The sequence below is a fragment of the Hypomesus transpacificus genome, chromosome 5, assembly GCF_021917145.1.
Source record: "Hypomesus transpacificus isolate Combined female chromosome 5, fHypTra1, whole genome shotgun sequence".
Lineage (NCBI taxonomy): Eukaryota > Metazoa > Chordata > Actinopteri > Osmeriformes > Osmeridae > Hypomesus > Hypomesus transpacificus.
The window spans coordinates 648,983-674,644 of NC_061064.1; the positions used below are offsets into that span (position 1 = coordinate 648,983).

Here is a 25,662-nt window from a genome sequence, read left to right on the forward strand (position 1 = left end):
AGACAAAGGAATAAACACCTTTTTATTCTCTTTACAGAACAAGAGCACATTAACCTGGTAAAAAGTACAAAAACGTAACATCTCATTTTCTTTTGAAACGTGTTCTCTTTCAGTTACGAACAATAGAATCTCTCGCCGTCCAATAATCAGAGAGCTCATTACATCCCTTAAAACAGGGTTCCAAAAAGACTTCCCTATCAGCTTTTCTCACATCAATGGTAGCAGTTTATCCAATACATTAAACATACAATGTGATTGTATAACATATGGAGTACTTAGACTGAAATTGATCAAGACGCTACCAATGTAGATTTAAAGTACAACGTATGACAAGCCCAGTTCACGATTCGATAAAACCGAGTTTCATGTCAGTATGATATATACATTGTTACATTTATATCTACATTTATCTGAAGGTCATATCCTTTAAACATCCCTTTTAACATCCATGGGTCTCTCAGCAGAGTATTGATTCTGAAATGACTAAAAGAAAGTACCGGAAGGTACAGTCCTCCTGCTCCTTTGCTTCAGTTTGGGTTAATAAATAGCGTTATCCACCGTGAGGGGACGTTCTAGACAGGGGTACAGGTTCCCTGTGGATGTTCCGCTTCCCTCAGCCTTCTGGGGAGAACTCTACCCACCTTTGCTACACAAGGTGAAAGGTTCTCCTTCCAAGGTTCTCCTTCCAAGGTCCTGAGGTTGTAACAGACTGATCACAATTTTCTTGAACATTGCTTCTAATCACCCATTACATATCATAGTAATGACTTGGAACAATTATGCTGTTGACATTAAACAGCCATCTGAGATGTCTATGAGATACAAACATATAATAGCAACTGGCATGGCTAGCTAAAATTAAGAAGTGAAAGTATTACAAAGATAATACAGTTGTGACATTTGGGTTAGACCAATTTCAGTCTAACCCAATATAACCTCAGTCAAACAAATATAACTTCAACAAAAGGCAACTTAAGACAGTATAAATTTGTGAAAACACAACTCTTGGAAAAAAAGGCAGTTTCTTTTCATCTGGCTATCCACACACTAACACGTAAGCAGTCTTTACGCTGTGTGAGCACGTATGCAAGCCAGCTGGAACGCTAACTAGAATGACAGCGTTTCAGTTGACCCTGAAAAGGTGTTTTGTTGTCATTGTAAAAACAAATATGATAAGGAGAACATGGTGCATTAAGAATGCTGATATAACATTTTCCAACATCAGAACAGGTGTTTGGAGTGAAAGGCTCTATCAGTGTGAGTGTGTGCGTTATATGCAGCATAGCAGTGTGTGTATTCACCTAAACGCTTCTATTCAAAGCGACAGTGTGTGTGTGTTACCTGCAGTAAAGAGCAGCGTACAGTGAGGCAGTGTGTGTCCCAGGTCTCTGTGTGTGTGTGTGTGTGTCCCAGGTCTCTGTGTGTGTGTGTCACAGGTGTCTGCCGACATGCGTCTTCAGTCGACCTTCTTGCTGCGTAGCCGGGCCGTGTCCAGCATGTATCTGCAGGTGGGGCCGGTGTGGTGGGACAGCAGGGTCAGAGCCTTCCCGTGGACCAGGGTCAGCAGGGTCTGGTGGCCCGTGGCCCACACCCGGTACCAGGGGCCATAGAACGGGTCTGACACCGCCGGGCACAGCATGTTGTTCAGGTTCACCTCCGTCACCTGGAGACAAGGACGGTCACGGTAGTCAAGGAGACAAGACAAAGGCTTCCCTAGGGGAGTTTTGTAAGCGTCATTATGACATCAGAGAGAATTCAGACGTGTCTAGTCATACTTGACTGTCATTTGTGTTTACATATCATTATATTCTATTATTTATTTAGGTGAATAATATATATATTTTTTTTGTAGGTAAACAGTAAGCAAGTTTCTAATCAGCCTTATGTTAATAATACTCCAAAGCGACATCATTTTCAGAATGAACGTGCAGCTGGTGTCCAGCAGGGGGCGTGTGTCTTACCAGGCCCAGGCTTTGCAGGAACAGGAAGTGATAGAGAAACAGGATGCCAGTGGAGAGGAGTGCCCACCACATGTCCCCCAGAGGCTCTGGCTTGTACACGCCTGCAGAGAGGAAGCACAAACACCAGCCTTATGACGAGAGCATGGCCACGGGCTGAGAACACACACACTGGATCAGCCACAGCTGGCAGGATGGCTGCCCCAACTACTGTTACACAACCATGGATGGAACTACTACTGCAAGTGTACTGTCCTGGATAGACAGTGACTATTTATTTTACGATCGGTTAGCAGGGAGGGGCAGGGGGGAGGAGAGGCAGAGAAAACAAATCACACCCTTCATGGTTCCCTGAATCCCCTGACATCCTAATGATAAGAGGCCCAGTGCCAAACTCATTCTCTCCCCCAGCACCATGGCTGCACTAGGCCTCTGCAGCTGTCCCCTCTCCCTCCCTCTCCCTCCCTCTCCCTCCCTCTCCCTCCCTCTCCCTCCCTCTCCCTCTCTCTCCCTCTCTCTCCCTCTCTCTCCCTCTCTCTCCCTCTCCCTCTCCCTCTCCCTCTCCCTCCCTCCCTCCCTCCCTCCCTCCCTCCCTCCCTCCCCCTCCCTCCCCCTCCCTCTCCCTCTCTCTCCCTCTCTCCCTCTCTCCCTCTCTCCCTCTCTCCCTCCCTCCCTCCCTCCCTCCCCCTCTCCCTCCCTCCCTCTCCCTCCCTCTCTCCCTCTCTCCCTCTCTCCCTCTGACCAGTGGAGCCAGAAGCAGAACGAGCAGGATATTTCCTGTCTTGTTTTAAAAAATTGGGGGGGGCACTACGTCAGAATTTCCATCCTCTAATTCACATCTGAGTTTCATTACATGTGTTTTACCGCTCTGCGGCATCTAAACTCTCAATAGCGGGGAGGTTTTTGTATGTTTTAAAAAGAGCCTTTCTCTGACTTGTGGCCTGGACCGTTCCACTTTCCATGTCCAATAGGGGTGGGAATCTTTATAATGTCCAAACAATCGACTTTGTTTCCGTGAAGCCAACCTAGTGTTTATTGCCAATAATCAATTTCTTGTCCACAAGTAGGTTATTGTTAAAAAGGTAGAGTATACACAAACAAAGATTTAATGAATGATAATGACCACAAGTAATAAAGAAAATATTAGCAACTTCTGCACACTAGGTGGCAGTATGTCCCCGCTGGAGCTTCACACAACCAGGACGCAGTTTGATGCCAGTGTGCAGAGCAAGTGGAGCCTACCTCCTTTCCTGAACAGGTAAACAGGGACCAGATACAGCATGGAGTGTTGGATGTAATAGATCTCTTTCTCAAACGGCAGCTGGAAGGGAAACAGAGACAACAGCTTTTAGAATCTACCCGTACCCCTTACAATCTGGTCAATCTACCTCTATTGTAGCACTTTACAATCTAGTGAATCTACCTCTACTTCACCAGCAGTCTGGAGACCCCCCCCCCCTCCCGTGGCTAGAAAAACAGCCCTGCAACTACGTAGTGACAATCATCACTGATTACAGGGTCAGGCATGCACTTCACAAGAGAAAGACGCAGGGTTCGAATGAAACTTGGGATGGTTTTCCGAGGGACAGTGCGGTCTTAAAAGAATACAAAACAAGATATCAAGTATCAATCAGACAGATCATCGCGTACGGTACGTGAGGTGATTGGATGACGTCGCTGTGGACTGTCTGCCAGAGCCCTCTCTTCCCAGAGGAGGGAACCTGTGAGAGAAGGAGGGTGTAGCGACACTGCCTTTGCAGCCCTGCCATGTGCAGCCCTGCCATGTGCACAAACAGGATCGAGAGGCCACGGACTCGCTGGGAGGAGCCAACAGGAAGGAAGAGGGTAGAAGGGGAGGCCCACAGCACCAGCCTGGCCTGAGGAATGAAGGAATACAACCTACACTTCCCCTACCCAGGACACGTACACTGTACTCTCCAGTTCAGGGGCCCCTATGGAATCAGGAACGCAGCCTGTGTAATGCTCATTAACTGCATGCATTACGGTGGTGGGGGGGGGGGGGGTTGCTTCATTTTGTCCTCAAAGTGGATTTATTTGGTTTTCGTTATGTAACATGTCACTGAATTAAACAAGATTTTTTGGACAAAATGCGGATAACTTGGTTTTAATCTCTTTTCCTGGACATGAATCCTGTACTCTCATCTCAAGGGGCCACCTCATTAGGCCCCTGGCTGGAACAGTTCACTATGACATCATCAATCGTGCAGACACACTAAATCAATACCAGTCTGCCTGAGGACAGACATGGCTCGGATCTCTAGAATAGCTCTCTCTTTAAACCCTCCAGAGGCAAGTGTCTGTTGGAGAGACACTACTTTGAACAGGATTCCTAAGCACGGTCACGTGACGGGGTTACCAGGACAACACAGTAAAAGCTACGTGTTGGACTGGCTGCCAGGCAGTAAGAGAGGCTGTGATTGGTGGACAGTGACTGGGGGGGATTCAGGCGTGCTCAATACGAGGGAGGGGAAAGCCACTAAATGAGGCTTACGTAAGTTGCCTTTGTCTTTACTGCTGTTAAGACTCCCTCTCCTTTCCATGTCATACAGTTGACGGCAACACTTGACAGCAGGCCTTGACAGACAGTGCCATTAGCAGACGATAAACAACTTGGCAAGGTTTCTTGAAAAGACTTCACCGCAATTAATTAGTTCCTTGTCCGCTGGTCTTCAGGCTGATGTTCCAGCTACTGCTATAAGGAAACAGCGCTAGGTTAGAGATTGTTTACCTTTGTGATCTTGTCTTTAAAGGACAAGGAAAAGGATATTTTGAGTGTAGAGCTTTTAGGTATTTTTGACAATGGAATACCTTTTTCGTACTTTTTACGTACGTAGTGTACGTAGTTTTTCTGGTTAAAGACCTTGATCAAAAGGTTGACTATCAGTGAGTAAGTTTATAGCAATAATTGTGTTTATTTGCGACCTCCTGATCTGAAGTTGCTTTCCCCCTCATGTTCTCTTCAGATCCCTGATGAACGTGACTTTGACCTGAGAGCTGTGAGATGAGAGTGAGACAATAACAAATCTGGAATGAGAAAGCTGAGTGTCGTCTTCCCGGCTGCGTACAGGAACACAACCTGAACGCAGAGGCAGCGACGAACCCCTGCGCTACAGGAAGGACGAGGAGAGGGAACGTTCGATGTACAGAGGGGGAATCGAACCTTGATCTGAAGTCTCAAAATGCTCCACCACTGAGCTCCACCCATTCCCCATGGCCTCAGTGGCCCAGTGTAGGGGTGTAAGGTACAGTTCAGGAGTCCAGATTACTCACCAGTCGGGTGTTGACTACAGGGAAGACGAGAGCCAGTAACGCCCCGTTAAGCATGTGGACCTGAAGCCTTGAGGGGGGGGGGGGGGGGAGAACACAGATTAGAACACCTTTCACACCAACAACACGAACAGATGCAGCATTATTTTCCCTTCGTTTTCTTGTGGGTTTTTTTAAGCATATGACCCACTTTTACAGTTCTCTAAAGCCATTTTACTTTTGCTGTCGGGAAAACGACACCTTGGTGAGTCGTTGTGGTAACTAATGTGTCCGCTGGAAGAATTCTCCCCCGACTCCCCAGTACAATGACCCGGGCCATGGGAACACAGTAGGGCCAGCTAGTGTGGCTCCAGGCCCACGCTCTCCCAGTTTCCCCAGTGAGAGTGTCAGGCCCTGGGCCAGTTTCCCACTGAACTCCCCTCCCCTCCCACCAGCACCCATCTTTCTTTTTCACCCAGTTCCAAACCTCTGGTACATCATATAGTTAAGACCCTGCACACAGTATGTACAGCAATTAGGTGCAGTTATGTAAACGATAGAGAATAGAAAGATGGATGCATAAAAAGGTGCCCTGCGTCCTTTATCTAAACAATTATATTCACTGACAACTATGAATAACCATTGTATCTGGAACCATTGTTTTCCGTCAGAAGGGGACTGTGTGTCTTCCTGCACGATGAGGTCTAAAGTGAGAAGGACTAAGAGAGAACTAAGAGAGTTCCCCTTTTCTGTTCTCTCAATGTGTACCAGCATGTTAGGCGGCAGGATGGGGCTGCTTCAGGAAAGCGGCAGTTGACCACACGATTGCGTTTGACGTTTAACACTTTTGACAGTTAAACAAACATTAAAATGTAACAGGAAATTCCTCAAAAGTTACAAAATTACAAACAACCAAAATCCACACAATGTAGCGTATGTCTGGGTAGAGTAACTAAAACTCTTAGACTTTGGTATTTAAGTTTATTCACACAACAAATTGTTGTGACGTCTCACGTTACACCGTTGTGGCTCTCTGCTCCCGTTTCTCACGGACAACTGAGGAGAACAGCTCAGGTCTCTCGACACCTGAGCGCACAGGCCAGAGGCTTGTCCTGTTTCTGTCAGTCCAGAAAACAAAACGCCTTGCGTCAGCGCGTTGGAAACCACCGGGCACCAAACAACTCACATTCTAGGAACGCCTCTGCCACTTAGAGACCAGTTACTCCCTCAACACTTTCTAAACATGCCGGTGGTTAGATGTGTTAGCTAGCTCAGCTGTTAGCCAGCTCAACGGTTAGCTACAGCTGTTAGCTTGTTCAGGAATAGGCAACATAGCTGTCACCCTCCTCTTGACTAGCTACATAGCTAGTCATTATTGAGTTGTGCACTGGGACTCTGTCAGTGTTGGGGGGGGGGCTTCACTCAGCCAGCGTGTTCAGGCTTGACTGAACAGCACAACACAACTGCATGTCTCCCACTGTGTGGAGCTTGGCTTCGCCTTCCTCCCCTCAGCGGGCCGAGCCCTGGGGGACGCTCACCTGAAGCTGGTAACCACGGAGACGTCAGATGATGACATGCAGGAGATACACCGTCATCATGTGGATTCATGATTATTGTTGTCTTTGACTGGCTGTACACAACGTGTCTTTTACAGGTGAGACATTCCACACTGGCTTCCTAATGTGTCAAGATTGAATCTTAAGTCTATAAAAAGACATTCGCAAGGTGAGAAATATCTCCCGCAGGCAAGTCAAGACAGACTTGATCGTTTGGAGAAAGCAGACATTACTCCCCCCCGGACCAAAAAAAGCAACAAACTCTTTCTACAAATGAGTACAAATTCAAACGAAGAACAACACATCAAGTTTCATGTTTCTGCCTCATAAATACATTAGAATGTGCTCCACCATAATAGGCACTCAACCAAAAAGTGGCTAATATCAATACTCGTGGTCAGCGAGGGGTTCCTGTCCTCTGTGGAGAGGAGAGAGCTGGGCAGAGCTCAGAAGACGCACAGGAACATCTCAGATATCCATTTCCTTCTCTCTGGTCCACATGAGAACATGACTTTAAAGACGTTCAGCAGCCACTAATGTGTTTAGTATATATTCTGAGCCATGACTGCAGTCTCCAGGCCTCGTTTTGCCTCCCTCTCCCCTACTTAGCCAGCTAGACAGACAGGTCCTAAGTGAATCGATTAAAACTAACTGCTGGAAAACCTCGGCTGCCCAATCAGACTGAAATGCAACCATGTCCCAGAGCTGAAGGGTCAGTCGCTTTATATCTATCTCTCCATCAATCTGGCTAGTGTAAAAGGCAAGTCCCTCTCACTCTCTCCCTCTATCTATCTCGCTAACTTTCTCTTCCTCCATCTATCTATCTGGAGCGTGTAAAAGGTTAGTATCTCTCTCCCTCTGTCTGGCTTCTTCTGCTGGTGTAAAAGGTTGGTCTCTCCCTTTCTGCAAGCCAGCGTGAGAAGTCACACAAAGTGTCGACGGGGTGACAGGCTATTTTGAGAAGGATTTTGACAGTTGGTTGAAATAAACCCTCACACAATTCCGCCCGTGGCACTTGTCACTGTCTCCAGTGTATTCCTGCATAGCTCAACCACCGCTCTGTGCTAGGTGGAGTGTGTGTGTGGAATGTACTCACCTAAAGATGACCATGGCTGTTTTACATGGTGGGCAGGCCAGAAGGAAAATCTGTGAATGCAAATGAGACAATATCAGTGGTTAGAGTCATGCAGCAGTTATTCTCATGCTAGACTTATTTCTGTGAGTTATGAATCCTAGTGATAATACAGGTTAATCAACACACAAGGCCTTACAAACCCCATCAGAACTCTTACATCAGAGAATAACAGGCCTTCTTATATGCAAAGCAAACTTCCTGTATGTTTGATACACGTGTAAGATACACCATGAGATGAAAGCAATTCTTAACATACTAAAATATTTCCTCAAACTTAATATGTAAAGTAATTATCATTTCCTAATCTGGGTTAAATGGCTAGAAATAATACTATCCTTATCAACCTTAGTGTGCACTGTGCAATGCCATGATTTCTTGACAGGGCGGTTGTTGTTTATCTGTTTTGTGAACCAGTGGTGAAGTGTTCAGGACATTTGATGTTGTTGTTTTTACTCTGCCACAGTACAATGTCCAAGGGTCTTATCTACTCTATTGAGAAGTCCATCGGAAGTGTAGTAAAACACAATCATCCCAGATAAGATTAATTAGATTAGTGATTGAACTTGGTGAGATGATTAGTGAGGCCACTGCCAAGTTCAACGAGTCCTAAAGGGCTATTTAACCCGTGTGTGTGTGGGGGGGATCTGTGTAGCTAACCTGATTACAAGGATCAGTCACTCTCTCTAAGCTTCCTGTCTCTAGGTAGCCATGAGGGGGATTGGCGTTGGTGCAAAGGTAGGTAGTGGGAACGGTGCATTCTCTAGAAGTAAACACAGACCATCTGCGTAACGTGAAGCCACTAGCCGAGGAAGAACCGTCTAATTACAGCTACTGGACAGATGGGGAGGAGGAGGAGGGAGGTGGAGAAGGAGTTGGGGGTGGAGGAGGCAGGGAAGGTGGTGGAGGGAAAGTAGGACAAGGAGGAAGAGAAGAAGAGGGGTAGTAGGAAGGGTGGAGGGAGAAGAGGAGGTACAGATGAGGGAGCGGGGGAGGGGGTGGGATAGTAAGGGCAGAGGGAGACAACAGGATGGAAGAGGAGGCAAGGAAAGAAGAGAAGGAGAAGAGCAAAGATGAGGAGGAGAGGGGAGAGGAGGCTGTCAGCAGGAATCCTACATGAGTTAGTAAAACCAGAGCTGATCGGGGAGGTTACATAACCGGATCCCAGCCTCTCCTGCTCCGCTCAGACCCGTAGTGAGAAGACCAAGATAGGCCTTCCCCTCGGAGACAGACACCCCAGCTGCCAGTGTGCCTGCAGCTGTGGACACCACCACCCCAAACAGCGCACTGGAAGGAACTGCAGCCTCAGACCAATACATACCCCAAGAGTAATCTTTTACAAGTAAAAAAAAAACACAATGTTCAGAGAGCCCGCACTGCAAGCAAAAACTAAAGTTTCAACCCCCCCCACGCCCACCCCAAACACAAGAAGAAAAAAAGCTTTGAAAGCAAAACATATCGAATTCAGTCCAACAAACATTTCCGGTTACTTCACTGTCGGAGCAGAGAGCCAGCCAGCTGCCTGGCTGCCACAGGATAAGGGGATGCATGCAGCCTCTGGGGTCAAAGGGCAAAGCTACAGTGTGAGGCCTGTTTCTCCCTGACAGTGAGCAGGGCAGGCACACAGGCTCTAGGTGGTCAAGGGCACAGCTAGGGTCTCGACAGACCCCGCCAGGAAAGAACAACATGGGAAACCTGCCCGGCAAGAAACCCAGTAACTCACAAGTAGTGCCAAACCACACGTTTACATAAGACTCTTTACAACTGATGAACAGCCTTTTGTTTGTTGTTCCATTATGCAAATATAATTAAAACAGGAACTAGGGATGCATACAGTATGTCAGTGGCAACTCTGCACATTCAAATGGGGATATATCCCACATCACGTTGTGATCACAGGGTGTATACCTGCACACAGGCCAAAGCAGATGACTGCATACCAACCAGGTACCAAGGCCCAGAGCGACAGGCCCAGAGCGACAGGCCCATGCCTGTCCTCCTCCAGGCTATGTTAACCCCTCCGGAGAGGCTGGCCTGCTAGGTAATGGTATGCTCTGCTATGTTGTAGATGCGTGCTTAGATAAACAGCATCATTAAATCCCCAAGCTGTCCTACTGACCCTCTGGGTACATTACAGATAAACGACCCCCCTGTGACTGCCTTGAGTGTGAAGGTAAACTGCTCCCAGGTAGACATTCAGTCAAACACAACCAAACATGTTGAGACACTTCTGAAATGATTTTTCCAGTCATCTCGGGTGTTATTAAGGGGCAGAGCTGTTGTTGGCTGCTTAGTTGAGTTGGAAGAAAAGGAGGAGATGAAAGGCGAGAGGGTAGAAGAGAAGGAAGCGGAGGAGAAGGATCAGACTAGACAGAACTTTATCCCCGAAGGCTAATTCAGATGCCACAGCAGCGGCACAAATACCATTTACACCAATAACATCAATATAGAGAAGACAACAAATAATAATTGCATAACTAAGTTCTGGTGGAACATTTAAGAAATGTGCTGATGAGAAAGAGGCATGGCTGAAATCACCAGAGACTGCTATGAAGAAACTCAGGTGTTTGGTTTGTAGATTAACAAAGAACTGAGTGGATGACACATTGAGAGGGAAAAGAAAAGGAGGAGAGGGAACAGAAGGAGAGGGAGGAGGAGGAGGAGAGGGAGGAGGAGGAGAGGGAGGAGGAGAGGGAACAGAAGGAGAGGGAGGAGGAGGAGAGGGAGGAGGAGGAGAGGGATGAGGAGGCCTCTTCCAAGACCAGCAGGACTAGGAAAGCTGTTTTTGGTGCTCTGCTGCTAGGGGGAAAAGAACGTGTTCTACTGGTCCAATGAAGCAACGGTGTAGTAAAACAAACAGGAAGTTTACGCAAAACAATCCACATATCAATGGCCAGCGGTCTGAAGTAACAACCGTTTATATTGTGGACCACAGTCTTAATACAGAATTAAAATACTACATACAGCGCATAAGGTGAAAATCAGGATAATGAAGTGGATGCTGTGCATTGCTTCGGTGAAAGGAAGTGTCTTTTAACACATATCATGACAGTACAAAGACAGATTTGCCAGGGGACATAGGGCATGGGTGTAGCTGCACCAGAGAGAAAGAACTCTGTTGTTGCTTTGCTCTGGTTACCATAGAGAAGGCTTACCCCACCTCCAGGCAGAAACACAGGAGCTCGTCCAGACTCCTCTGCAAAGCTAATGACAAACAGATGGCTTCTACTTCCGGGAGCCCCACCCTTCCTTACCATCCATATTTGCTGTGATGTCTTGGGCAAACATAGCTGAAAGTGCATTACAGCAAGATATTGGCTTCTTCCGAAAGACACTGGATGTGTCTTGGAGGCTATTGTTCCCTAAACAAATGGAGCTCTAGGCAAACATGGCTTGTTTAGTTAGCCAGGTAACCAAAGACCTTAATGGGCCCTTTAAGTCTTTGGAAGTCTTCGAACTAAATAATTATAATTAAAGAAGAATTAAATTCTACCATAGTTCTTGGGGCTACAGAGTCTGCAGGTTGAACAGTGTTGATGTTGGAACTCCACAACCTCTACTCATTATTTATCAGATATTTGTCTAATGCAAACAGGCCATGTCAAAGTCTAACAATTGGCAGTCTATGGAATACGGTTTTAATTTCATTCAATCCATCAAATGTGACAGATTGGTTGTGTGTTTATTGTGTTTGATGTGATAATTGAGACACAGAACCTGTTACATGTGATAAGAAGTCTAGCCTTGCACTTTTGAGGTCGTTTCATGTTGTTTAATTTGCATATGTTTAACTACATGCTCTTATGTTTCTTCCCATTGGCATTTATTTGCTCTTCACAATTTTATGCTTCATGTTTTGGCTACCCACAATGTTTTGGGGCAATCTCGTTGTTTATGATCATTGACCTATGCACTTTTTGTAAAGCATTCTCTTGGAAGTTGCTTTGGATGAAAGTGTCTGCTAAATGAATACATGTAAATGTAGCCAACACTTGTTTGATTCCCCTCCAGGGCCATGGCACCTTAATCAGTCTAGCAACATTAAAGCCAATTTGCTCGCTGAGTTACCTTGAGTTGAGATCAACAACAGCCGAAATAAGTGACTGTATGCAATGTTAGAATGTATTAAAGTTTTATTATCTGACTTAAACAAGAGTGATTCATAAATACAGTGATTCATAAATATGAGTGACAAAGTTCAATTTGAATAACAACTACAAACCCATATACATTGTATTTACAAGTGCACACAAATAAAATAGCATTGATGCATTCTCAAGAACTGTGGTCATCTTACCTGCACCATTGTCATGACATGGCATGGATTCAGTAGGTATATCACAGTCTTGGTGGCGAATTTGAATCCAACTTCTACTCCAAAAGTCATACATAGAGCCACCAGCAAAAGGTTCTTTCCTAAACTGTCTTGTCTTGTCTTGGTCCGATCTTTTGCGACATATTTGTGGTCTTTAGAAAAGTTAATTTTCCTTAGTGCAAGGAGAATCTCCACGATTGAAATCAGGACTATGACAAGACTTTCGCTCATACGCTGTTGAGGTGCCAGGAAGGCGGCACATTCAGGTCCCCCGTTGCCCTCGAACTTTGGATCCACTCCACCATAAACCCAGTCTAAAAGACTGTAGATGTTGTATCTAGACATATTCCTCTTCTCGTATTGGAAAAGGTACGAACAAGACGGAATAAAAGATAATACACTGACTTCTTGTCGAAACATGAACTGCAGGATTGCAACTAAGGGTTGACCCGTTGAGGCAGAGCGGTAGAACTCAATCCACCGCAGTTGCCACACAACCCAGTCCTATTCCACACACTGACAGGTAGTAGTAACAACCAGCGAACTCGTTAACAAGCTAGCTTGCTGAAATAGCTAACGTTAACAGTCTCCTGTCCCAGGCTTGCGCTAACAGGTTGTTCCTGTCTGAGTTTTATCAAAAACTGGAGCTGTAAAAACTAGCTGGCCAGCTCGCTTGCAAATATGAAACAAAATCAGTGAAACATTAAAAGGATTCAATGATTTCTTAAGGCAGCCAATGCTTCAATAACCTGCTATCGGTTAAAACTGAAGATTAACCCGGCTACAAACTTCGTTAACAGGCAACTTAAGTTGCTAATGTGTAAAGCCAAGAAAGCACATTATTTCTTGGCCGTCCAATGCACTGCGGGACAGCTGCATCAACTCCGTTAAATAACGTTTGATAACGGAGGTTATGACCAGCCACGTGAATGATAAACTAGTCCAGCAGAAGGCGTGTATATATTTTTTTCCTGGACTAGCTAGAGCTACGATTATTGTCTAGACCCAGTAGTGCTAGGCTAGGTTATTTGCGGTAGTACGCTGCAAACCAATTATATAATTAGCTTCAGCTAGCAATAAGGTGGCTAACTAACAAGCATACAGTAGACTAGATGGCATGAACTGCTAGAGACTAGAACCGTGGGATGATGCTGCAATCCAACCAGCTACACTCACGTTATTGAAAATCTAGATGAGCCCTATTCAGATGCAACATTCTAAAACGCATAGCAAAAAAGTACAAAACCCCCAGTCTCGACCAGTACAGTAGCGAATTAGATCTCCATCAACAGGCGCGACACATATGGTATCTATTTAAGGTTTGGCACATTCCAAAGCTAGTTGTATTTTTCTCACTATTATTCCATTAAGTCCTGGATCGATGTATTTTTGATTCGTTGGTAATCGTCTTGTTTTTTTTACGTGTAGTTTCCGCGGTTTGTTTCTCTACATAAATAGGACCCGTGTTACTAACTACCTATTTCTTTCAAATCCATACAGATTTTCACCTCGAACTAGCCAATTAGTCGTAAAGCACTTCCTGTATACAGGGGAGCGTCTTCCTGCAGTGTCTGTTATAGAGCAAGGGGCCGGGTATCGGGTAATTTCCAAATCAAAATGCTCAAAAAAGCTTATCTTTCTTTTTTTTCTACAAATTATTCGTCATAATATACATCATATAAGATTGTAAATTGAAGAAGAAAAAAAATCCTTCAGTAAGTTGCAATATTGGCTATAACTGCTGTTTTGTGCAACATATTCCTTCAAATTTAATGCCAATATTCTGTTATTGAAACAAAGTATAGGCCTATGTATGTCGTAATAGTTTGTTATTTGTAGCTATAATATCTAGGCTTAATCAAAACTTAGTGTGCATACGCCCCCCAGTGGATTTTAAACGTATGTGGGAAAACACCAACCCCATGTTTGTGCTCTTGTCCTCGGTGTGTATAACAACCCTTAGAAACTAACTTGTTTCGTGTGAAATTGGCTTCTTTTGTAGCAATTCTACACTAATCCAATATTAATCCAATAAATGGAGTTGGATATGAAGGGTGGGGAAATTTTAAACTGGCGAAGAACAAGTGAGAGAGTCAGTGGGTGGGGAATGTTTATGAGGATTGCCTTGGACTCATTTCAGCTGGATGGAGACCACGGGGAAGGGCAAACTACATCTAGGTAACCACCTACAGCCCTCTCTGTGTTAAAGGCCTCCAACTGTTTGGTGTACACAGACTCATTTATATTGAATTCTAGTTAGTTGTTGAGCTGTAGGATCAATACATTTGGCACTTGGCACTTCCTTAGGTAAAGGGGCTGTGCAATCTCTGCCTGCAGCTTTAAATACAAATGAGAAAAGAGGGGAGACTGAATTCATTTCCATAGAAATGGGGAATTTGGACAAAGTAAATCACCAAATGGAAATGTTGTGAAATGAGGACTCACGTCAGTAAATCTGTCAAAAAATGTGAGAGTGCCACTCTCACTCAGTGTGGCACTGAAGTGAGTGGCAGCAGAGACAATGTCTTGGGTCTTAAAATGATACCAAGTTTCCCCTCAATGAATGTGGGTGATTTACCAAAATGCTTATGCAAATAAGGTGCTGTAGATCATTGGAAAATGTGATTTCCTGAGTAGATTATGACATCAATCAGACCTACTTTTTGACTGAATGGCATGGCTGGATAATTGATATGCAGGCCACACCCTTCACAGATAGTCATACTGTTCAACAGTGAACACGTTCTGTCAAGCCATATAACTAAAATTTGATTCTGTAGAACATTAAAATGCAGTCTATTTCCTGACATATGATGAAACAATTTTAGTCACATTGGGGCATTTTAAGGGAAATGTGTTTGATTGGGCTAGCATGAACGCACCTCTCTTTAACTCACACACTTCTTAAAGAGACGTCAATGAACCTATCCTCTTGACATAATATTTTATTCGACAGCAGCAGAACAGACTGAATGTCAGCGGCTGAGGAAGTAGCTTTTTCATCTAAGATTCTTAGAATTCAGGGCCGACTGAAGCAGGAAGGAAGTGGAGCAATAGAATGCACACACGCACCAAATGAGGACTTGTGTGGAAGGCAATTACAGTACACATTGAATGCAATTTTCAATCATATCCCAATGGATATGCATTGCATGGTTTCATGGTGAGAGGAGAAATCTTATCTGATCTGTTTCTGACTTGATCTTGGCTAATTGTACAGGAATACATTGAAGGTAGGCTATGTACCATTGTGCCCTTTTACATTAGTCATGCTTTCAACACACATGTTGATTTTCTTGGTTATTAAAACATGAATTGTCTGGTATACAGATGTGGATACTCAAAAATGAGGACACTGTAGTCTGTTTACTGAAAACAAATCAAGAAAAAAATATTTGCAAATATTTTGAGAATACTTTTTTAAAGCAAACTGATCAGTCTGATAAACGAGTTCGATAAAAAATAATTCCTTCCCACAAACTCATAAGTATGTACTCTTTCATTTTTTGTTTCACGTGAATTTTTAATTCAACAAATGTCCATTTTGTTTTCACAGGCCATTTGATTGCTCCCGATTTTAATTAATTGCTACCTGGCTGAGATCCCTTTTCGCACGGAGTTCCAACCAAGGTGTCCATGGCTCACTCAGTAATCAATGTATGATCTGTGTGAACAAGATACAGCTACATTTATTTACTGGGTCAGTAATGGCATCATAACCTCCGTTAACAACCTTCACATGGACCCATGAGCAACATCTCAATTTAATTTAACAAAATTCAATAAACATCTGCGTAAATTGTTTTATGATGGTGCTTCAATATTCTCTGAAATATGGCTTGAGTTAAGGTACACACCATTAATAATTCAGGATGTACATTCATGATCAAAAACGTATGAGAGTCTCATTATACAACCCATAACTTTATATTCATTATTGAAGACAATTCTGTCGAATATGTTCAAGCCGTAAAATCATTTTACGGACAGGATCTATTGGTTAGTCAATAGGTGCGTTCTAGTTAATGCAGCATGCATGAAGTCAGCATGCATGAAGTCGAACACACCTTTTGCTACAAACCAAACTGCGCAGTTCTGATTCTCGCGAACAACCCCTGCAATGAGGTGCGCTGTTTATGTACGTCCGGGCTGAAACAGTAATTCCATGACATCATTCTCAGTTTATTTATTGAGGAAAAATGGCTGATAAGAAGAAGAAAGGTGAGAAACAAGAACGTTAAATAATTTTCTTGCTAAACTGAGAGGTTTCTTAACTGTCTTATTTTGCTTCCAATTACACTTTCGCCTTAAATGAGCTTAATGACAGGTTAGCCAACTAGCTTGCTACTTACTGTCCAAGCATGTCGCTCCTGTCCTTCAAGAAGTTACAATAGCAAGTCAACTTTCAGTTTGACATATACTAGTGCAAATATTTAATCTACCTTTCTCAACTATATCTATATTTCATCCATGTCTATAAATGTATGCAAGTTCACACGTTAAAATAGCCGACTACTGAGAATGTCGCACATTCCTACAGAGGCATTATCAGCCAAAACAGCTAAGCTATGCGTATCTGACTCATCTTTTAGGCATGTTGTAAAATGTACATCGGGCCCCTAATGCCACAGTAAAATGGTGCATGGTGGTAATCTCGTTTATTTACAAGTAGCCAACAACATTGGCCTAGGCCTTATAGCCCATTACACCGCCCAAGAGCCTTTGAGAAATTCACTTGCATCCTAGGAACTAGGCTGGCCCTGGCACTTCCTCAAATAATATTTAACCTACTGTATATTTTCATAATATATTGATCCCAGTTTGACCGTTTTGACCAATAATGTATATTAGCAGGCTCACCATTACAATTTAGCAATCTGACTGTAAGTGAAACTAATACCCATCTTAGTTGAAATGAGTGGGCTATTTTGGTCTGTCTTTAGAGGTGCCAGAAAGCTGGACTTGTGAAGGTCGGTGTTGCAGCCTACTGCTGTCTGGCATCTAGAGTGAAAGTTTCATAATAAAAATGATGTATTATATTATATATATATATACATATTAATACAGTATTAACAGAAGCTAATGTCTCTTCTGAGGCACCTTAACTGACCAGAGCAGAGGCTGTGTGAGCCTGACTAGGGTTTTAATTAAAACATTCCTCACAGGGTAGCCCTAGACCTGACAAAACCGCACAACTGTTCTGACTTCCCATTGGTCATTTCACCATCAGATGAGACGTTTGATGTCATGGACCTTGCTGAATATGCCAAGAAACAGAGGTGGTGGAATCGAGTCTTTGGCAAGAACAACTCGGGGCCAATAGAAGAGAAGTATACTGTTGCCACTCAGCTTGCTATTGGAGGTGTGACTGGATGGTGAGTCGAGCTATTTGAATGTTTATTTGACAGTTGCCTGAGCTGATCCTCATTACATCTGAGGACAGGGGATGGGTGTAGAGCAGATGACTCAGTGGGAGAGCACATGACTGCAGATCCAGTGGTCTCAGGTTCCAATCGACCCTTGCAAACTGTCTCTGGATGAAAATGTCTACTAAATTAATACATTGTTGTTGTTTGTTGTTGTTGTTGTTTGTTGACTTGGATCTGTCCTCCCTCGTAGGTGTGCTGGGTTTCTGTTTCAGAAAGTTGGGAAACTGGCAGCTTCTGCTGTTGGAGGAGGTTTCTTTTTGCTCCAGGTATGTGGATGTTTGCCATTCTTATAACGGCAATGATTTAATTTGTAATTTGATGTTTACATTGTTGTTCTATGATCCCTAACGGAAATACAACCGAATATTTGACCTGAAACAGTTCCTGAAAATGAAAAATCGGATAGTAATCCAATCACATAATCCTTACGAATGGTTTCTGTGTTGTAAACTCCTTCAGATTGCAAATCACACAGGCTACATACAAGTGGACTGGAAGAGAGTGGAGCGTGACGTGAACAAGGCCAAGAAGCAACTGAAGCTTAATACAGAAAAGCCAACCAAGGAAGTCCGAACAAAGATAGATGAGGTCAGAGGAGCATTGAACATTCAGTATAACCAATGTATCAGTATTATGAATGTTTTTTCAGAAAGCAAGCAACTTTAGTTGATTTAAAGTTCATCTTAGAAGATGAGCCAATATGTGCATTCTTTCTACCTTGGCCTAATATTGTATTTTATCTTTACCCAGGTGCAGACATTTGTGAAGAAGAACATTGTTCTTACAGGAGGGTTTGCTGGTGGGTTCCTGCTGGGCCTGGCCTCTTAGGAGCATTCTTTTGTTTTACGTCATATCTTCATGCCAATGTGTTGGCTAAATCTTAATACTAAGCAGCAAAATTAATACAATAGTGCATCTCTAACTTGTGTGCTATTTCACCTGTTATAGTTTGGGCTTAGTATATATTTGGTCTGTGCAGCTAGTTGCAGTAGTGTTCTGTATGTTAAGTTTTCAATTGACTCTTGTATTTTTTCCTATACATTGTACTGTTTTGGTACACACTGCCTCTCATTTTATTATTCATTCAAAGATGGTGGTTAAAGCGACAGTGCCCCTTATGTTTATATTGTGTAATTTTGGCTTTTTGTGACTATAAAGTTGTATGCTCAAGTTCACCCTAATACCAAAGTGACTATGTCCAACAACCAGATATCAATTAGGTGATCTATTTTCATATGTTGAGAAATGTTCTATGCTTGAATTGTATTTATTTGAATAGACAATCATGTTCTGTGCATTGGCTGGCTATTTGTACTTGATTCATGCCTATGGAGTGCAAGTTTAGATTCTGTGTGAGTACCCAGACAAGTATATCATCACAAACACTGCTCCAGTGTTAACCACCCCAAACAAGGAGTCATCCTCCAAATTAAAACACTTTTCAAATTGTCAACTGACAGTTCTGAACGGATATCTGAAGGAAATGCACTGACAGAAATGTGAATCCATTTGTTCTCCATGCAACTTGTGGCCAAACAAAACATCAGAAATGTGCTGTACTCGGATTGTTTTATTTAGCAAATGATACATGGTATATCATTCTAATCAAAATAAATTCTGAATGACAATTTCCAGTGACTCCATCAATATACACCACAGTCCACTAAGGCATATCCTATAAACTGGGAGCATCAGTAGACTTCAGGTCCTGCACAAACCCAGAGCAGCAGACAGAGTTCTCGGCGTGAACCGAACAGCAACGCAGCATCTCACGCATGACATCTTCGCACCTACTTTCAATATACTTGTTCGCTGAAATTAGAGGACAGATACACACAGTAAACGTATCCAGACATTAAGCGTCAGTCAAAATAGTTGCTACCTAAATACAATTTCGGAAAGTGCAATACATTCCCTGTCGTCACCTTGTAGACACTTCTGAATTTCGCATGCTTCCTTTTGGCAAGGGTCTTTCCGTGGCATTTTGGTAAAGCTATACAAATGAACACCGGTGCAGTAGACTGACTACTGCAATCAGCGTTATTTTTGCACTAGCTTTTGGATCAATTAATCTAGCTTTAGCTTTCTAGCTAGACGGAGGTTTGCTGCGTAGGCGAGAGAAGTTCAAAGTGCATGGGTTGCCAGTCAAAATAACCCTCCGATTAAATCCGGTCAATTCATAAGTATGTGGCATGCACTAATATGCTCTGTAACTTCCATGTTGGGAATGTATTATAAGAAACGTGACATATGAATAGGTAACAGCAGAGGTATTTTTTTTGTCAACGTATTCAATAAGTAAACCAATAAAGGCAGACTTACTGAAACTGGCAACCCTACCGGAAACGCTGAAGGTGCACAGAGAGGCACGAAGGCGGGCATTTTAGAAAACCTGGGTGCAAGTTATTACAACAAAATCTCTTATAACAACTTGTTACCTGGATTATATATATGCTTTGTATGTGTGACTAGGAGAAACGACCAAGATGAGTAACAAAACACCCTTATCTGTTACGGATGGTCAGTATTTGTAGTACCTTTTTAGCTAGTCTAGCTAGTTCATTATTGAAATACCTAGCTAGCTACATTAGCTTCCATTTGTTCAGTCATTGCGCCAAGGACCAACCTAGCAAAACATGTCGCGCAAATTTAGCCGGCGATTCGTGTCATATTAAAACTATTATATTTCTGTTGTCCAGATACTAATTGTCCGCCCCGAAGACGATCAGCGCGGTTATCTTCCCCGGGTGAAAACATTGCCAAATCTGTAAGTTTCTATTTGGTGTAAGTAGCTAGCAATATCCACAGCTAGCAAACCTGGCAGACCCTTACAACGGAAAGATTATTATTTTCGCTAAACGTTCCCACCACGATGACCATCTCAACAAAATAATCTAGCTCTCAGGTCTCAATCACACATATTGTTAATGTTTTTTTTTTTACACTACTTTTGTTAAACGTCCACAGGCTCCTCTGGGTGTTGCGAAACGGTCTATAATTGTAAGGAAGATTGCACCTCGAAAAACGAATGTAAGTGTGACATAAAATGGTTCAATGACTACTCGTATTCAAAACAAATATTTCCCACCGTCAGAACCAAATTCACAAGAAGGGCGACTTGTCACTAACCCACGCCAAATCATTATCTTTCAGGTTGTTCCAGAGGAAAACAAAGAAAATGAACACAGACAATCAGGCGGAAGTCAGCAAAAGAAGACAAAAAAGTCCACACCAGGACCCGCTGATGCTCTGCCACCGAAGACTACCGTCCTCTCACCTATCCTGGCCCCGTCGTCACCTTGTCCCCAGGCTCCAGCAGAGCCACAGGACTTGGTATGGTCAAACAAGGTGCGTCGATCTTACAGCCGCCTCAGTCAAAGCGACCAGTCATTCGAAAGCTCCTCCCCATCCCCCGGAGGCCGCAGGTCTCTATTTGGCTTTGAGAAGCTTCAGACCCCAGAGGTGATACGGAAGGTGGAACGTTCCAAAGTGGGCGCTGAGGTTTCCCGGTCACTCTGTAGCCTTCTACAGGCTTCTAGTTCCTCCACACTGCTGGAAGCAGATGACAGTGCATTGGCCTCCATTGAACCAGATGTAAACATCCCAGGAGTGGCCTTGGTTAAGGTGAAAAAAAGGAGGAAGCGAGTTCCTCAGCTCAAGGTAAATGAAAGCACCAAGATGCCTTTTCTGTCGTCTGTTGCTTAAGGTCCTCTGTGTATAATCTACTTATTTTCTGTGTAAGTGTACCTGAGCGCATGTACTGTATTTACCTGTTCATCTTCCTTCTTATCAGCTTACAGAGGTTGACAGTCTCGCAGCACAGATGAACGCAGAGTTTGAAGAAGCGGAGGGATTTGAGTTAGTGGTAGAGTGAACTCCTGAGTTCACACAAAGACTTGTTGGTCACCTGAGAGCTGAATTGCCAAGACTGGAGAAAGAAATGACTTGCAGACGCGTTCTGTTTCATCATTGAAGTGCCGGAAGAGGAGAACAGTGGTTAATAAGTGGAGCATTTAAGAATCTACCATATCTGTACTTCTGGCACAATATTGATCTCTGCTAAATGTCTGTATGTTATACAGTAAGGGAACATGGAAAGGAGATTCACATCAGAGGGTCTTTTACTTGTCTGTTTGCTAAAATAATTTGTATAGTGTTTTGGAACCTCATGTTGATCTATGCTGTACTATTGTTCTGCAATTTGATAAATTGATGTCAGTTATCTTGGCATATTTACTGGTCTGTTATCCCTGTTTTAAGATGAGTCTATAAATATTTGTGTTTAACTCCTGTTTAACACCTGTTAAACACCAATTATGACCTGACTGTAGTTGTTGTCAAAATAGTTTTCTCTTTTTGTGGCTTTGTCTTGTATTAGCTAACATACATTTCACTATTGAATCTTTTTTTAGAATAGTCAAGTCAGAACCCTAATGAGAAATTGTTTGTTCTCTGAGTTGGTTAGGGAATTCTGATCAATAAACAAAAATGTTTGAATATCAAACCCAGCCCCATTGTATATTTCAACCCTTCCAATTTAACTGTGCTTTTCACTACTAACGATTCCCTGGTAGTTGAAGTAACGATATGGGGGTGTTAACTGTGTTTACACTCGTGTGCGACTGATGGGTGGTCCAAACGTGTTTTCAGAGTTACATCATCAGTGTTCCCTCTGCTCCTCTGCTTTAACCTTCTGTTCCCTTTGCTGGAGGGACAGGACCGTGTCAGGATGGCATTGATCGTGGGTGGAGGGTGGTGCTGCATCACACCATTGATTTGGGGAAAGCTGCTCCAGGGTTAGGTTAATGACCAATGAAACAGTTTTATGTCTGTAAACTCTAGGTCAATGTCTTACCGATTTCAAACAATTGAAGATTTTTTTTATTTTCTGTGCAAAGTTTATTATGAATCCACAGTTTGCAGTACTGTCTGATATAATTATACTGTTTTTAGGAATGGTTCAGGGACAGGCAGTTGATATGTGGTTGCACGTGTCATATTATTGGAGTTCAATACAATTTTGGATGACTCCATCTTGACTGAGTTATATCAACCCACGCAGTGACACAATAGGGACGGGTATGTCAATAAGCAGGTTGGGAATGACATTTTGCTTAGCACCAAAGGCTTATAAGCTTATTAACATGGCTGTTTGGAGAACATCATGAAACTTTACACAAACTTTGTACTTGGATTTAATCCCAAATGAAAACTCATCTTCAGGGAGTGACACGTTTTCCATGTATTTTTTTAGTTAAATGTACAAACTGAAAAAGCTTCTTTGTTTTGTAGCTCAACAACAATAATTAAAAAGAGTTGCTTTGTTTAGCGAATACCTTCTCACATGGCTTCTAAAATAGATAACATGTGTCCAGGGTATGGGATGGCTGCTGAGGACTTATTGACTTGCGAAGGTGACTTCACACGCGCTCACCCTGGTGCAATTGGAAAACAGTCTGAGTGGGTGGAGGGAAGGGGAGGGTGGATTCCCAGTACAAAACTTCAATGGTCATCGCAGTCTGTGTCTTTCCTGTGGTCCCTCTGAGAATGTAAGTCCTGATCTTGTGCAGCCAGTCTGTTTGCTTCTGTTTTTTATTGACAAAAGATTCATGCTTGTAACTCATATACTTAATTGTTTGTAACTTGATGATGCTTTTATATTTTATTCGAGACAACAAATCCATTACATATCCTAATGTTTATTTTATTTGTATTATTGTTACAGTTATTATTAACAGTATTATTTTTGCCTTACTGTTAACACTGTTTGGCACAGGTCATTGCAATATTTAATGTTTTTGTTCTCATGCAAGTATCTTTTCATACAGTTGAGCCCATTTTACTGGAAGGCAAAGATATTATCTTAAAATTCCCACCCGGAATTTGGAAAGCAAGGAGTTTCTAGCAATCTCAACCTGGTGGTTTATTACTCCAGTGGGAATCCTACACCGAAGCAGTGAACGTTGGTCGCCTGAGAAAGCAGCTGATGATGGAGAAATTCTCCACACCCGTGCCACCTAAACATGGAGCTAAAGGTCAGAAGGTCAGCAAGCCCAACAAACAAGAGAAGGAGAACAGCAAAAGGGTTAGTCAAAAACCAAACCACCACAAACATGAACCTCACCACCACCACTCTAACCACGGTCATCATCACCACCACCGTCCCAGCCTCCAGCACCATCAGGACACGCATTCATCAGATGACCAGGATAGTAAAAGGTGAGTTTTGTGAAGAGTTGAAGTATTCCTGGTGATACTAGTTGTTTTTATTATGGATCTTATTCATTACAGACCATTTTTTAATATGATTTTTCAAAAACCTTAACTTCAAAAAGGCAAAGAATGTTTTGATTGTCTTACAAACCCGTATTACTTACAAAACAGTATTTATTAATTAACAACAGAGCGGAAGCAGGGTAAAGTATGATTCTGACTTTATTATTGCAGAGAACTGAATATTTTACATCATTCTCTTTCGCCATAGCCCCCAATCTAAAACAGAGGACAGCAATGTTCACCCCCATCACCCCAGGCATCCCAATCACCCCCACCGTCAGCACCACAGTGAAAAATCTCCCCCTGATCATCACCATCACCATCATCACCATGACGACCATACTCCAGATGTCGGTTCCCACCCTGAGGTGACGGCCACCTCTTCTAGCTCCTCCTCTAGTTCCTCTGCGTCATCCTCTTCCTCCTCTTCATCCACATCCTCCTCTTCCTCCTCGTCCTCCTCTTCCTCCTCTGGCTCCTCCTCTTCCTGGTCTTCTCAGTCCAGTATTGACAGTGAGTGTCTGGAGGACAGGAAGCCCCGACAACCTCAGCACTCGCAGTCCTGCACCGACATCTCCAGGCGGAGGGTCTGTGATGAAGAGGAAGAGGAAGATGACACCATGCCTTTGATAGATGCTGAAGATCTGTTCAACCATTCGGCAAAGGAGAAAACCAAGAAAGACACATCTTCCCGTCAGCCTCGTTCTCACAGCACCCTGAAGAAAGAGAAAGTGAAAACCAAAGGTTCCTCCGGGGTGGGAAAAGTCCGCAAGGCCAAGTCAATGGAGGCCCTCTCCCGACACCATGACAAAGAGGCAGGGGACAGCCCTGTAGAGGAGGAGGAACTGGGGAGGAGGGAGGAAGAAGCCAAGAAGAAACTGGTGAAAGAGAAACTGCAGTTCTCCGCTTTCCTGAATGAGATAACTCGGCAGGTGCTGAGTCCCTCCAGGCTGAGCTATCTGGGGGTCACCCAGCCCAACCGCCCCAGTAGCCCAGGCCAGGCCTCCCTGAGGTCCACCAGGGTGGAAAACACAGTGGTGGACAAGACCAGACAGCAGAGAAGCCGTCCTGCCAGTGGAGACTCACTCACATCCAGCAACCAGTCAACCACCAGCAAGCATTCCCTGGTCAGCAAGCATTCCTATTCCAGCAGGCACTCTCACAGCCACCGTGGGAAGCATCAACACCACCACCACCACCACCACCATCAGTCTGGAAGAGAGACTGTTCCAGTCAAGCACCGCAGTCCTAGTAGCCACTCTGATGGCAGCACCAGTTCAGTAAGTAGCTCCACCCTGAGGCATCATTCTCCATCTGCAACACCTCAGCGTTCCCGTTCTCCGTCTCAGCATCACCAGCATCACCACGGAGACCACCACAGCCCAACTCATCATCATCACCACGGAGACCACCACAGCCCAACTCATCATCATCACCATGGAGACCACCACAGCCCAACTCATCATCATCACCATGGAGACCACCACAGCCCAACTCATCATCATCACCATGGCGAGCACCACAGTCCATCTCGTCACCATCATCGTGGAGACCACCACAGCCCAACCCATCACCATCACCATGGAGACCACCACAGTCCATCTCGTCACCAACACCATGGAGACCACCACAGTCCAACTCATCACCATGGCGACCACCACAGTTCAACTCATCACCATCACCATGGAAGCCACCACGGTTCAACAAATCTCCATGGAGACCACCATAG

General features: G+C 43.8%; 4 protein-coding genes across 5 annotated transcripts; 2 read left to right on the forward strand and 2 right to left on the reverse strand.

The window, feature by feature from the left end:
- Positions 1 to 3: 3 nt before the first annotated feature.
- Positions 4 to 13,796, reverse strand: LOC124467720 (transmembrane protein 164). Its single transcript, XM_047020104.1, has 6 exons — positions 12,211 to 13,796; positions 7,878 to 7,927; positions 5,250 to 5,316; positions 3,201 to 3,279; positions 1,962 to 2,062; positions 4 to 1,663 (listed from the first exon to the last, which is right to left on the reverse strand). The coding sequence occupies exons 1-6, from the start codon at positions 12,646 to 12,648 to the stop codon at positions 1,457 to 1,459; spliced, it is 942 nt and encodes a 313-aa protein (XP_046876060.1). The 5' UTR covers positions 12,649 to 13,796; the 3' UTR covers positions 4 to 1,456.
- A 2,485-nt stretch (positions 13,797 to 16,281) lies between these two features.
- Positions 16,282 to 19,287, forward strand: fundc2 (fun14 domain containing 2). The gene is made up of 5 exons (XM_047020106.1): positions 16,282 to 16,449; positions 17,459 to 17,603; positions 17,848 to 17,923; positions 18,117 to 18,245; positions 18,408 to 19,287. Exons 1-5 carry the CDS (start codon positions 16,428 to 16,430, stop codon positions 18,483 to 18,485), a joined length of 450 nt encoding a protein of 149 aa, XP_046876062.1. The 5' UTR covers positions 16,282 to 16,427; the 3' UTR covers positions 18,486 to 19,287.
- cmc4 (C-x(9)-C motif containing 4 homolog (S. cerevisiae)) lies at positions 19,208 to 19,796 on the reverse strand. 2 transcript variants are annotated; one of them, XM_047020107.1, is made up of 2 exons: positions 19,583 to 19,796; positions 19,208 to 19,469 (listed from the first exon to the last, which is right to left on the reverse strand). In XM_047020107.1, exons 1-2 carry the CDS (start codon positions 19,638 to 19,640, stop codon positions 19,333 to 19,335), a joined length of 195 nt encoding a protein of 64 aa, XP_046876063.1. In that variant the 5' UTR covers positions 19,641 to 19,796; the 3' UTR covers positions 19,208 to 19,332. The 2 variants fall into 2 exon arrangements, 1 of the variants encoding a protein (XP_046876063.1); XR_006956114.1 differs by having other exon boundaries at positions 19,381 to 19,469; positions 19,568 to 19,796.
- A 197-nt stretch (positions 19,797 to 19,993) lies between these two features.
- Positions 19,994 to 22,153, forward strand: cdca5 (cell division cycle associated 5). The gene is made up of 5 exons (XM_047020105.1): positions 19,994 to 20,177; positions 20,357 to 20,424; positions 20,625 to 20,687; positions 20,811 to 21,317; positions 21,451 to 22,153. The coding sequence occupies exons 1-5, from the start codon at positions 20,144 to 20,146 to the stop codon at positions 21,529 to 21,531; spliced, it is 753 nt and encodes a 250-aa protein (XP_046876061.1). The 5' UTR covers positions 19,994 to 20,143; the 3' UTR covers positions 21,532 to 22,153.
- Positions 22,154 to 25,662: the final 3,509 nt, after the last annotated feature.

Bases quoted from the DNA above. Each gene is read 5' to 3' on its own strand.
- cdca5 (XM_047020105.1), top strand. From the start codon at position 20,144: ATGAGTAACAAAACACCCTTATCTGTTACGGATG. The intron at 20,178-20,356 runs GTCAGTATTTGT...TCTGTTGTCCAG, and splicing joins ACCCTTATCTGTTACGGATG to ATACTAATTGTCCGCCCCGA. The intron at 20,425-20,624 runs GTAAGTTTCTAT...AAACGTCCACAG, and splicing joins GTGAAAACATTGCCAAATCT to GCTCCTCTGGGTGTTGCGAA.
- LOC124467720 (XM_047020104.1), bottom strand. From the start codon at position 12,648: ATGTTTCGACAAGAAGTCAGTGTATTATCTTTTATTCCGTCTTGTTCG. The intron at 5,317-7,877 runs GTGAGTACATTC...CCCCCCCTCAAG, and splicing joins ACAGCCATGGTCATCTTTAG to GCTTCAGGTCCACATGCTTA. The intron at 2,063-3,200 runs GTAGGCTCCACT...TCCTCTCTGCAG, and splicing joins TTACCTGTTCAGGAAAGGAG to GCGTGTACAAGCCAGAGCCT.
- cmc4 (XM_047020107.1), bottom strand. From the start codon at position 19,640: ATGCCACGGAAAGACCCTTGCCAAAAGGAAGCATGCGAAATTCAGAAG. The intron at 19,470-19,582 runs GTGACGACAGGG...CTCTAATTTCAG, and splicing joins AATTCAGAAGTGTCTACAAG to CGAACAAGTATATTGAAAGT.
- fundc2 (XM_047020106.1), top strand. From the start codon at position 16,428: ATGGCTGATAAGAAGAAGAAAG. The intron at 16,450-17,458 runs GTGAGAAACAAG...TTTCACCATCAG, and splicing joins GGCTGATAAGAAGAAGAAAG to ATGAGACGTTTGATGTCATG. The intron at 18,246-18,407 runs GTCAGAGGAGCA...ATCTTTACCCAG, and splicing joins TCCGAACAAAGATAGATGAG to GTGCAGACATTTGTGAAGAA.